General features: G+C 44.7%; 1 protein-coding gene across 1 annotated transcript in view; it reads left to right on the top strand.

Annotated features, from left to right (window-relative positions):
* ift172 (intraflagellar transport 172) overlaps positions 1-12507 on the top strand; it is a 226127-nt gene that overhangs the window by 59404 nt on the left and 154216 nt on the right. Inside the window, exons 15-18 of the mRNA XM_038800014.1 lie at positions 7365-7477; positions 8794-8961; positions 9997-10133; positions 11666-11773. Coding sequence (XP_038655942.1) covers positions 7365-7477; positions 8794-8961; positions 9997-10133; positions 11666-11773 — 526 coding nt within the window. The remainder of the gene's footprint in view (positions 1-7364; positions 7478-8793; positions 8962-9996; positions 10134-11665; positions 11774-12507) is intronic.

The raw sequence follows: 12507 nt of genomic DNA, 5'->3' as shown, positions 1-12507 counted from the left end.
GTTCTGGGGCAGTCTCTTCTTGTGCAGGCCCTGTGCCTCTAGCCTCCGTGTGTCCCGAACGGCAGCTGCGGCCAGGTAGATAGCAAGCATTGCTGGCCGGACTCTGAAATTCATTCTCTGCAGAGGGGAAAAGAGAAAACATGTTAGCAAGATGAGTATTCCCTTGCCCATCCCAATCCCACAAGCTACATGGTGACCGTGGGTTGCTCTTCAGCTCCACCCTTGCATGTCCCCCCTCATAATGCCACCCACACCCCTCAGCCATTCCTCTGATAAGTTGCCTTCCCCACTGCACCTCTGTCCCCATCAGTGAATGACATTGAGCCTGTGATGTGGGGGATCCTCTATCCTCAACAACCTCTATCCTCAACAACCATCCCTGGCAAAAGGTGGCTGCCGCAACCTATGTCAGCAATAGGCTCTGTGGCCCCTTCCCTAATTCCCCAGTGGGGTTTATTATGGGTATCCTCATTGGGTGGGCTATGTGTTATCCCACCAGCCGGGTGGCACCTGGTTGTGCAGTGGAAACTGCCACCAATAGCCTCCATGCTTAGAGGCTTGTGTGTGGGCAGGTTCTACCGATAGGGCCGAGAGTGGAAAGTGTGCGTCTGCTGAGAGCTCAGCTGCTGTGTGATGTCGGTCCTGATTGTGTAACACAGGTTGTGACAACCTTATCGGGGGAAGGATGGGTGGAACAGGGGTCCAGTGGGTAGGTAGGGCCTTGAGACAGCTGGTGGTCCTCAGGACTGTGCTGATAGTGTCACTAGTGAGGCCTCTACCCTGAGAGGGCAGTGTGTCAGGGAAGATGCCAAAGGCCACTGTGCATGTGCCCTTTATTTGGGATAAGCCCTGCTATTCTCCTGCTTCCCCTGCAGTGAGGCTAACAGAGGAATGCCAGCACCTGGTATGCCACTGATTGAGCATAACCACACCCATCTAATTGATGGGTCAGCTGGGATCAGAGCATTTTTAAAGGGTGGCCTGGGTTGGCCCCCAAATGACTAGAGGCTCTTTAAACATTTACAGGACACAGTTAGCAGTCAGCATATTGAGCAGCCGGGGACTTGTAATTTATCCCAAATGGGTGCATTTAATACAAATACTGCAGCAGCGGCATCCTGAGAGAGACACCCCAAATCCAAGGAGCTGTCAACAAGACGTTCCCCATGACTCACCCCGGCCCTGGCAACGAACCCCCAGCAAGCGTTACAATTGTTAACACTTTTGAAAACTTTGCTTACATAAGCTCTCCTCCTCAGCAGCCATGGTGCCCTAAATACCTGTAGTGAATTGGACTCATGTGACCTCCGCCTGAGAGGGACGGAGCAGCGCAGTGTGGTGGTGCATGCTGGATCCAACCCAGCAAATACATGTAAATGCATGCAAATGCTTGTTTTGCATGCCCCTGCTGGAACAAGGCGCAAACCTCGTTTTTGCCACAAGGAAGGGACTGGAGCATGGCGCCTGAATTGGCACCGGGCAGGATTGGACGGCCAGTTGATTCTATATCCGATAGCAATTCAAATTTCTGCCGTTGCGAGGCACAGAATCCAGCCCACATTTAGAACTTAACCAACCCTCACACCTACAAAGCACCTTTGTCCAGCATTAATCCTCTTCTAGGCACAGAAAGATTAAATTAAACACATTTGTAACAATGCTTTATTTCTAATATTAACCAGTACAAATCTGAATCCCTTAAAACTAGCCTTTCCTCTACCATAGATTCTACCCAGCAGTATTAGTTTCTGAGAGAGACAATCAACCAAGTGTAGGTTAAAGAAATTAAATTGTCTTCCTGAACCGGACATCAGGTAAAACTGAATTAGCCTCACTTTCCAACCCACAGTTTCCAGCTCTGTTTTGCGACACCTCTACAGATATATCCATGTTTGAATAATAAAATGGGGACAGGAGTGGACCACTCGGCCCATTGAATCTGCTGTTCCATTTAATTAGATTATGGCTGATTTTCGGCCTTACATCTACTTTTTCACCTGTTCCCTGTGATCCTTGATTCCCCAAGAGACTAAATATCTGTCTGTCTCGGTTTTATGTATATTCAAAAATGTGACATCCTCAATCCTCTTGAGGTTGGTAATTCTAAAGATTCACAATCCTTTGAGTGAAGAACTTTATCCTCCTCTCAGTCCTAAATAAGCAGTCTGTTATCCTGACACTGCGCCCCCCCCAATGCTCTTGATTCCCCAGTTAGGGGAAGCAACCTGTGTGTCCACCCCGTCAAGCCCAATGTGAATTTTATGTTTCTTCTAAACTACACAAAAGAGTGTAGGCCCAATTTACTCAGTCTCCCCGTCATAGGAAAAGCCTCTCATCCTGGAAGAATGAGATCCATGCTCCGTGGAATATTTGACAGACTATACCTACATTTATTTTTTTTTTTAAATAATTTTTATTGAGAGAGTTTTTCCATACAAACATTTACCCCTACTAATTTTTAAATTATTTACAACACAATCCCTCTAGGCAAATGTCCCTCCCTCGCCCGCCCTCTCGCGCGCACCAGTCCCCCCCCCCCCCCCCCCCCCCCCCCCCCCCCCCCCCCCCCCCCCCAGGCAACCTTAACAAACAAGGCAGCCTACAGTTTCAGACATGAGCAGCGAGCAGACTTGCCCGCGTTACAGTCGTGCATGTCCCCCCACGACCCTTGCTGCCCCCCCCTCCCCTCCCCCCCCCTCCCCCCCTCCCCCCCTCCCCCCCCCCCCGGGTTGCTGCTGTATACCTACATTTATAACCATTAAACCCGTTTTAACTTTTAAATGTTATGTTTAATCAACATTGCATACTTGCTTTGGTAAAGTAAAAAAAAAGGCCCAGAAAAGTGATAGCGAAACTGTCAACATTTACCATCAATTTAACAATGTCACTGATATCGAATTCTGGTGTCTGCACTTGCACACTTTCTTGCTAGTGATTCCCAGCTCCTCCGCAGCTGATAAAAGTCCCTACAGAAATCACCAAACTGTTGAGAACTTTCTCTTTCGCGCTGTGATATTACTGCTAAAAGTCACAAAAAAACTATGCCTTGTTAGTGAGGTGTAACTGGGATTTTTAGCCAGCTGAATATGAAGTCCAATATTGCTCAAGAACCTCTCTGGCCCTGAAAATTTGATTTTATATTTGTGCAATCTCAAATATTTCTATCATAATTTGCTTGTTTTAATAGAATTTTTAAAGTGTTTATGATATTTCAGCTGTGTATACTGTTACTGGTCAACTCTCAACAGTGGCTAAGAGGCTGAACCAGAGCCATAACTTTTTAAAGTTTAAGGCGGTGTGGAAAGATCGATTCCCGAAACCAGACTCTAGTTCCAGGAGTGATGAGTGACAATGTAAGAAATAGGACGTAGCCATTTTATAAACAACTTTATTAAAAGAAAAGAAAACAACATTTAAACTTCAACCCTCAAAATAACAGATTAATTGCAGTTTCTTAACCTTAACCCACTAGTTCTCATTGAACAAGACCAACAGAACATGAACTCTCACGCCACTTTCACGAGCAGTCAAAGGCAATACTTGCATTTACAAAGCAATTTTTCTTCTGGTCGGGACATTCGTTTTGAACCCTTTTCCAAAGTCTGTCTTAATGGCAACTTTCTTGACCTTCTCGGTCGATTTCCAAAGTCTTTTCCCTGCAACTGTTCAAAACAGCATTCCTTCCCTCTCCCTCTCAGCTCCATGCAGCCTCTCAAACAGAGGATCTCTGGGGTTTCCAGTTTGAACCTAACATCATTTTCTGCGGTGATTGCTCACTTCTGTTGAGACAAAAGAACAGAGCCATGCTATTGATATACAACTAACCTCCTATTGACGGACAAAGAGACCATCAGACTCTGCAATGAGCTAATAACTGGCCACACAGGATGTTCCCGAAGTACAATGTATCTGGGGTATCATGCGTATTCCCACTAACAAGTTTAAATCTGACTGGGACAATGGGAATAACTCGGCCAGGTGTGCGCGTATCCTCTGACTCTATGCTAGCAGTTTTTTTTCTCTGTCTCTGTTTAACCTGTAAATTGCCTGCTCCATTGGGGTCTCATTTCTGGATCCAATTTCCTAATATCTCCCTCGTGTAACAATACAAGTGAAAACTTTATTTTACTCTCTGTAAAATTTACCAAAAACGAAAGCTATTCGGTGCACATTAAGTTAGTAAAGAGGACTTTGCAGGGTCGACAGGGCTGGGTTTGCCATTGTCGTTTCTGGTGCCTGGTTCGATGCCAGGAGGGTCTGTCCGATTTTATTCTTTTTTTGTGTTTTCGTAGAGGTTGAATACAACCATACAACTGAGTGGCTTGCTAGGCCATTTCAGAGGGCACTTCACAGACAACCACATTGCTGTGGGTCTGGAGTCACATGTAGGCTAAACTATTTAAAGATGGCAGATTTCCTACCTTGAAGGATATTAGCGAACCAGATGGGTTTTTAACAACAATCAACAATGGTTACACTTTTAATTCCAGATATTTTATTGAGCTTAAATTCGATTACCTGCTGTGGGAGGATTCAAACCCAGATCATCATCTTGGGTCTCTGGATTACTAGTCCAGTGGCAATACCACTATGCCACCGTCTCCCCATGAAGTGTCAATTACAAGGGTTCAATGTGAGAGGGGGAAAGTTTAAGGGAGATGTGCGGGGCAAGTTTTTCACGCAGAGAGTGGTGGGTGCCTGGAACGCGCTGCCAGAGGATTGGTGGAAGCAGGCACATTAGCAACATGGATTGGTACATGAATAGAGAGAAAATAGAGGGCCAAGTACGGGCAGAAGGTTTTTTTTTTAAGTTGGGGCATCATGATCGGCACTGGCTTGAAGGGCCTGTTCCAGTGCTGTACCTTTCTTTGTTCTTTGTATATTATCAGCTATACAAATGATGTATTGAGGTCCATCTTGAAGATATCACCAGCTATTTTAACACAATACAACTCATTAATAAGGCTTATTGGAATACTTTGTGCAGTTATTCTATTCAACAACATACTGATGGAAAACACTTCTGGAAAGGGTGGCACAGTGGTTAGCATTGCTGCCTGATAGCACCAGGTACCCGGATTCAATTCCTGTTTTGGGTGACAGTGTGGAGTTTGCACGCTCACCCAGTGTCCATGTGGGTTTTCTCCGGGTGCTCCAGTTTCCTCCCACAGTCCAATGATGTGCGGGTTAGGTGGATTGGCCATGCTAAATTTCCCCTTAGTGTTACAAAGATATGTAGGTTAGGTGGGGTTGCGGCTCTGGAGCGGGGGATTGGGCCTGGGTGGAGTGCTCTTTTGGCAATAAGACATTGGCCTCAATTTTATGGTCAGCAGGAAGTGATGGCACTCGTTAACTGTTAAGTGGCACAGAAATACATATAAATCTCTACGGTGTGGATTTCACCTTTCATGACATTAATATGAACCTGGTACCAAGTTAAAGGGATCTCCAGGCATCAAAGAACAGCAATGTCATTAAGCAGGGTAAGCAACCAAACACAAAAAGCAAACCAGGAAGTAATGTGCCGTCAAAGTTCAGTCTTCACATTGAGGATACCCTCCATCGTGTTGTGTGACACTGTCACCACGCTAAATGGGATAGACTTGGAACAGATCTGGCAACTCCAGACTGGACGTCCATGAGGCACTGTGGGCCATCAGCAGCAGCAGAATTGTATTCAACCACAATCTGCAACCTCATGGCCCGGCATATCCCCCACTCTACAATTACCACCAAATCAGGGGATCAATCCTGATTCAAAGAACACTGCAGGGGAGTATGCCGGGAGCAACATCAGACATACTGAAAAATGAGGTGTCAATCTGATGAAGCTACAACACAGGACTACTTATGTGCCGCCAAACAGCATAAACAGCGGGTAATAGACATAGGTAAGTGATTGCACAACAAACGCATCAAATCTAAGCTCTATCGTCCTGTCACATCCAGCCGTGAATGGTGGTGGACAATTAAACAACTCACTGGAGGAGGAACCTCCACAAATTTCCCCATCCTCAATGATGGGGGAGCCCAACACATATGTGCAAAAGACAAAGCTGAGGCATTTGCAATAATCCTCGGGCAGAAGTGCCAAGTGGATGATCCATCTCATTCTCCTCCAGAGGTCGCCAGCATCACACGTGTCAATCTTCAGCCATTACGCAGAATTCGGCTGAGAATGGCATCCAGGGCTCCAGCTAAACTTGAGTCAAAGGGAATAAGGGGAAAACTCTTCTTTAGTTGGAGTCATACCTGGCACGAAGGAAGATGGTTGTGGTTGGAGGTCAAGCATCTCAGCTCCAGGATATTACTGCAGGAATTCCTCAGGGTAGTGTCCTGTGCCCACCCATCTTCAGCTGCTTCATCAATGACCTCCCTTCCAGCATAAGGTCAGAGTGGGGATGTTTGCAGATGATGCACAATATTCAGCACCAATCATAGCCCCCCCCCCCCCCCCCCCCCCCCCCCCCCAATGCCTCTCCACCATCTACAAGTCAGAAATGTAATGGAATACTCTCCACTTGCCTGGATGAGTGCAGCTCCAACAACAGTCAAGAAGCTCAACACCATCCAGGACAAAGCACGCCGCTTGATTGCTCCCCCTTCTACAAACATTCAATCCCTCTACCACCGACGAACAGTGGCAGCCGTGTGTACCACCCACAAGACACACTGCAATAACTCATCAAGGTTCCTTAGACAGCACCTTCCCAACCCACAACCACTACCATCTAGAAGGACAAGAGCAGCAGATACCTGGGAACCCCACCACCTGTAGGTTCCCCTCGAAGTCACTTACCACCCTGACGTGCAAATATATCATCGTTCCTTCACTGTCGCTGGTGCAACATCCTGGAACTCCCTCCCTAACAGCACGATGGGTGTACTTAAACCTGGCTAAATTATATCAATTGCTTACAAAGTTAATTTGTCTAGGTTGCCACGTTTATAACCTTTTTTCCCCATAAATTTAGAGTGACCAATTATTTTTTTCCAATTAAGGGGCAATTTAGTGTGGTCAATCCACCTAAACTGCACATCTTGGGGTTGTGGGGGCGAAACCCACTCAACATTTATACCTCATCTGAAGCTGATTAATTTTCCATTGTAATGCTGGTTTAGTCTTTCTGAACTTAGAAGAAAGTTCGGCCATTCTCTACAGTTGCTGAGTACAAAAGAGAGACAGTGTAAAATAAATGTTCCATCACTGAGGAGAAGATGATGTTGCAGTTTTTAAGTGTTATAGCATTTCAATTCCACCGTCCTTAAAGATGAAAAATGCATGGAAGAAATCAATCAGACGCTGAAATAACCTGGAGGAGCAGAAAGTTTAAAAAATACCATTGTGTTTCTTCTCTTCCCAGTGGATTTGTTGTCTGGTTATAACTTGGCTGCCATAAGTCATGACACAAAGATTGACTGGTTGGAGCTGAATGAAACTGGACACAAGTTGCTTTTCAGGGACAAAAAACTTGGTGTAAGTTCTTTTAATTTTATTGTGGAATATACAAAATGGGATAATGTCTCCACGTTTCAAATACTGATACAGCAGGTATCACTTATTCAGATTCTGTAACATTTTAAGAATCGCCAGCTTAGTTAAACTATAGCTGGTATGAATAAAGAATAGTGCATGGTCAAACTTGGGTTGATTGTCTTGGCACTCGGCTGGGATTGTCATGAGGAAAACATGTTCCCAGAAATTAATTATATCAAATTGTCAAAATGTGGTGTTGGCAGAACCGCAATCTGGGGCGAAATTCTCCGACCCCCCGCAGGGTCGGAGGATCGCCCGGGACCGGCGAAAATCCCGCCCCCGCCGTGGCCAGAATTCTCCGCCACCTGGGAATTGGAGGGGGTGGGAATCACGGCGCGCCGATTGACGAGCCCCCTGCGGTGATTCTCCGGCCCGCGATGGGCCGAAGTCCCACCGCTGAGAGGCCTCTCCCGCCGCCGTGGTTTCAACCACCTCTGGTGGCGGCGGGATCGGCGGCGCGAGCGGGCCCCCGGGTGGGGGGGGGGGGGGGGGCGGGGTGATCAGACCCCGGGGGGGGTGCCCCCACGGTGGCCAGGCCCGCGATCGGGGCCCACCGATTGGCGGGTGGGCCGGTGCCATGGGGGCACTCTTTTTCTTCCGGCGCCGCCACGGCCTCCACCATGGCGGAGGCGGAAGAGAACCCCCCTACCGCGCATGCGCCGGTGGTGACGTCAGCGGCAGCTGACGCACCGGCGCATGCGCGAACCGGCAAAGGCCTTTCGGCCAGCCCCGATGCGGGGGGGGGGGCGGGCGTCGAAGGCTGTTGGCGCCGATTTTCGCGCCAGTCGGCATGGTGCCAACCACTCGGGCGCGGGCCTAGCCCCCAAAGGTGCGGAGAATTCTGCACCTTTGGAGAGGCCCGACGCCGGAGTGGTTGGCGCCACTCCGCTACGCCGGGACCCCCCGCCCCGCCGGGTAGGGGAGAATCCGGCCCTGGTGTTTCAGATCTTTGGTAATGCATGGGAAAGGACTGAATGAAATATAAATGTGACAGGGGGTCTTGACACTGAAGTGAAACTTTGCAATCCGAGTCAGGTTAACAGGCGTTCCTTAGATTAGTATATCCCAAAAAGTTCTCAAAATTGAAAAATGTGGAGGGTTCAGGGAGTAATTTAAATGCCATCTGAATCTGCACTTTATTAAATCGAAACAAAAACTGCAAGCTTTAAAACTGTCACCTTAAATACTTTTTAAAAACATAGTTTTGGGACTAAAAACGATTCTGCTACTGGAATAATAATGTTTCTGTGCTGCAGTTGCACCTGTTCGATATAGAAGAGAACACAAAGACAACCATCCTGAATTATTGCACCTATGTTCAATGGGTACCTGGCAGTGATGTAGCTGTGGCCCAAAACCGTGGCAGTCTTTGTGTTTGGTACAATATTGATGCTCCAGAGCGAGTTACAATGTTTCCACTTAAGGTAAGGAAAATAATAAGGAAAAATAAATGACAATGTGTCAAAACAATTGAGTAATGCGTATACTGTTAACATAAAGAGTGTTATCCGATATCATTGCATTGTCAACTTTACAAAATATAAAATCTTATCTTAGCTGCAACAGCCCATTTTATGGTTGACCTTGTTTTGTTGTTTAAAGAAAAAAGAAAGTAATCCCTCCAGACTAGTAAATCAAATCAAATTGTTTTATTCATGCTTAAATATCAAAATGTTTTGGCTTTAATCTGGTTAAATTTTTAAAGTGAATAAAATTTATCGATATATATATTTTGTAGAATTGAACTGGGAGAAGATCAAAACAAAAGCTCGAAGTCATGTAAGCACCTTGCTTAATTTTGTGTTACATCTTGCATTATGATATTGGCAGCATTTGCTGCCATTGAACGATGCAATTGAACTGCAACATCTGCAGAGCCAATTTCTGCTGGAGCCTAAAAGTTACGGTTCACCAGATAAATCTTTGGCAGATCAGAAATGAAATGAGCTTATAGCATGATTTATTTATTCTCGTTGTTCATGAGCAATATATAACCGCTTGAAGTTACGTTTCTTAAAGGTGTTGACATTTCAAATGGTTTGTTTTGAGATCTCAAATTCAACAATACCTTAAATTGGGACATTGAGATGGAGACAGAGAGAGACGGGAGAGGAGTCAGAGTCCGGCAGAGATAAATTATTATTTTAAAAATAAATTTGGATTGCCCACTTCATTTTTTCCAATTAAGGAGCAATTTAGCATGGGCAATCCACCTACCCTGCACATCTTTGGGTTGTGGGGGCGAAACCCACGCAGACACGGGTAGAATGTGCAAACTCTACACGGACAGTGACCCAGAGCCGGGATCGAACCTGGGACCTCGGCGCCATGAGGCAACAGGGCTAACCCACTGCGCCACCATGCTGCCCTGAGAAATTATTTGCTTGATCTATTGTCTTTACTATATTTTAAAATGTTACTTTGGTTTACTATTTTATTTTTCATTCCTTTCTGTACAGGGTGATATTGTAGATCTAGAGCGGAGTAATGGCAAAACAGAAGTCATCGTCACTGAGGGAGTGAATACTATTTCTTACACTCTGGATGAAGGGCTGATTGAATTTGGCACAGCAATTGATGACGGGGATTACAACAGGTTGGTCCAAAGCATTCATGTTTCAGTTATTTAGTGTTGGAAATCGGCCTTCTGAGTTTTGGATTTTTAAAAAAAATTACAACCTCAGCTCCCTCTGATTACATTAGGATCAAAATAAATTGATCTCTGATGTGAGATTTGCACAGCATTCTGCAGCAACAAGTAAATAATATCAAATGCAGTGTTGGAAAAGAAGATCTGCTTTGATTTGCATCTTTTGCACCAAACTATTTTAATATTCACAAAATTTATTTTTACTTCTTTTATAGGATGTGTCTGCTGCTGGCTGGGTCAGTATTGTTGCCCATCCCTAATTGGCCTTGAATTGAGTAGCTTGTTGGGCCATTTCAGAGGACCGTTAAGAGTTAACCTCAATAGCTGCGGCCGCGATGACCATCATCGATAGTTGCAAAAACCCATCTGGTTCACTAACATCCTTTAGGGAAGGAAAGCTGCCTCCCTTGCCCAGTCAAGCCTATATGCTGCGGATCTGGAATTGCATGTAGGCTTGACTGGGCAATGGTGGCAGCTTCCCTTCCCTAAAGGACATTGGTGAACCAGCTGGGTTTTTGCAACTATCGATGATGGTCATCGTGGTCGCAGTTATCGAGACTAGCTTTATTTTCTGATTTATTGAATTCAAATTCCACCAGCTGCCCACGTCCCCAAATCACACGCCAGGTCTTCTGGATTAGTTGGCAGTGTTGCCACTATGCCCCCATCTCCTCCAATTTATTATGTAAACATAATGCACAATTTGTTTATCCAAACAAAATATTAAATATTCAACATTGTTTTCAAGCAAATATTAAAACAATTAAAACTTTGGTCTGGGGTTTCTTTTCTTATGAAGACATTCAAAGAAAAAGATCAGAAGGCAGAATTGTAAGCATAATCAAAAGTTTAATTAACCTTCTCGTTGTTGCTCAGTTATTATGTTCATTGGCTACATTTAAGTATGATGTATAATTTATGATAAACTAATGCAAATACTCGATCGGTACTGGTTACATTATGTGAAGTGTGATTCTGTGATGTGCATTGGCTGAGTTTACCCTCTGTTCTGGAAGCATGCTCTCCTCTAGAGCACATGTTCAAGAGGCAAGATCCTTTGATTTAGCCTGTGGATACGTTCTCCTTTGCACACTTACATGTAGCACAAAATTTTAACCTTAGTTTTTGAATATTCTTAGGCTTGGAGGACTAGAAAAGGCTGTTCTCTGATTGGTGAATTTAGGTACAACCTTTATTGTGAATCAAGAATTGATGTTGAAGGAATAGGAAGCTTCAAGAACTGAGTTTGAAGCCTTCTAGCATGCAGACTGTGCAATTCTTCAGGCTAAAGTCAGGCATATTGGAAGAGGACACAAGAGGCAATGGTTGTTGCAATGATAGCAGACATGGGTGAAAAAAGTGGCAGAGAGATCAGCAGAAAATGAGCAGTAACCAGAACAGTTAGCAGTGATTGACCAGATCTGTAAATAAAAACAAAATAAGTGTACTGAGTATAAGTGTTGATTTTTTTTTTTCAGAGCTACTGCCTTCCTAGAAACATTGGAAATGTCATCAGAGACTGAAGCCATGTGGAAAACATTAAGCAAACTTTCACTGGAAGCCCAGCAGTTACATATTGCAGAGAGGTAATAATAGGTAGCAGTACTATCAGGGAAACCAAAGATTAAATATAATTTTTGTATTGTACAAGAAAGAAATGGGTGGGTCTGATCCATTAAGAATTCGGGCACCGCTGCCCTTTTACTCCTATAACATGACAGAATAGGGTATAAAATACGAGTGAATAGATGTAGGTTCACAAGACCCCGTTCCCTTGGGTGCCTCACCGAAAAGGCCTTTCAAGTATGAGCCTAGATGGTGAGTGTGTGGAAGCACTGTGACCTTGCTAGAGGAGGCATCGCTGTCAAACCTAATATGCCATCAGACATGCACACATGTAAACTTCCAGCAAGGACTACTTGATGGTGATTAGAAGTAAAAAAAAAAAAGCCGTTTTTTTTTCTTCTTTTTTCCCCCCCCACTATTGCCACACCCAGGTTGCCAAGTTAAATTATGATTCTTTGTCTGCTGCAACCACAACTGGGATTAGATAATGCGAGCAGATTTGATCTACATCCCTCAGCTTCTCAACAGCTGAGTTAAGTAGGGAGCTTCATATTCCATTGCCTTTATTATACAAGTAGACTGTTTGCATTCAGCAAATAAATTATCTGCATTCAAATGTGTTCTGATCTCCTTCTTGAAATGACAAATTGAAATTAACACAATCTAAATGTACAAGCATAATAAGAATTACTGTATTCAAAATAATCAAGAAATTGTATTCTTATGATTCAGAGGAAAACAACTCTTTTACTTG

Source organism: Scyliorhinus canicula, chromosome 6 (assembly GCF_902713615.1).
Source record: "Scyliorhinus canicula chromosome 6, sScyCan1.1, whole genome shotgun sequence".
In the NCBI taxonomy this organism is placed as follows: domain Eukaryota; kingdom Metazoa; phylum Chordata; class Chondrichthyes; order Carcharhiniformes; family Scyliorhinidae; genus Scyliorhinus; species Scyliorhinus canicula.
Note: the sequence above shows the minus strand (reverse complement) of the source record. Positions and strands in the feature narration are given on the sequence as shown.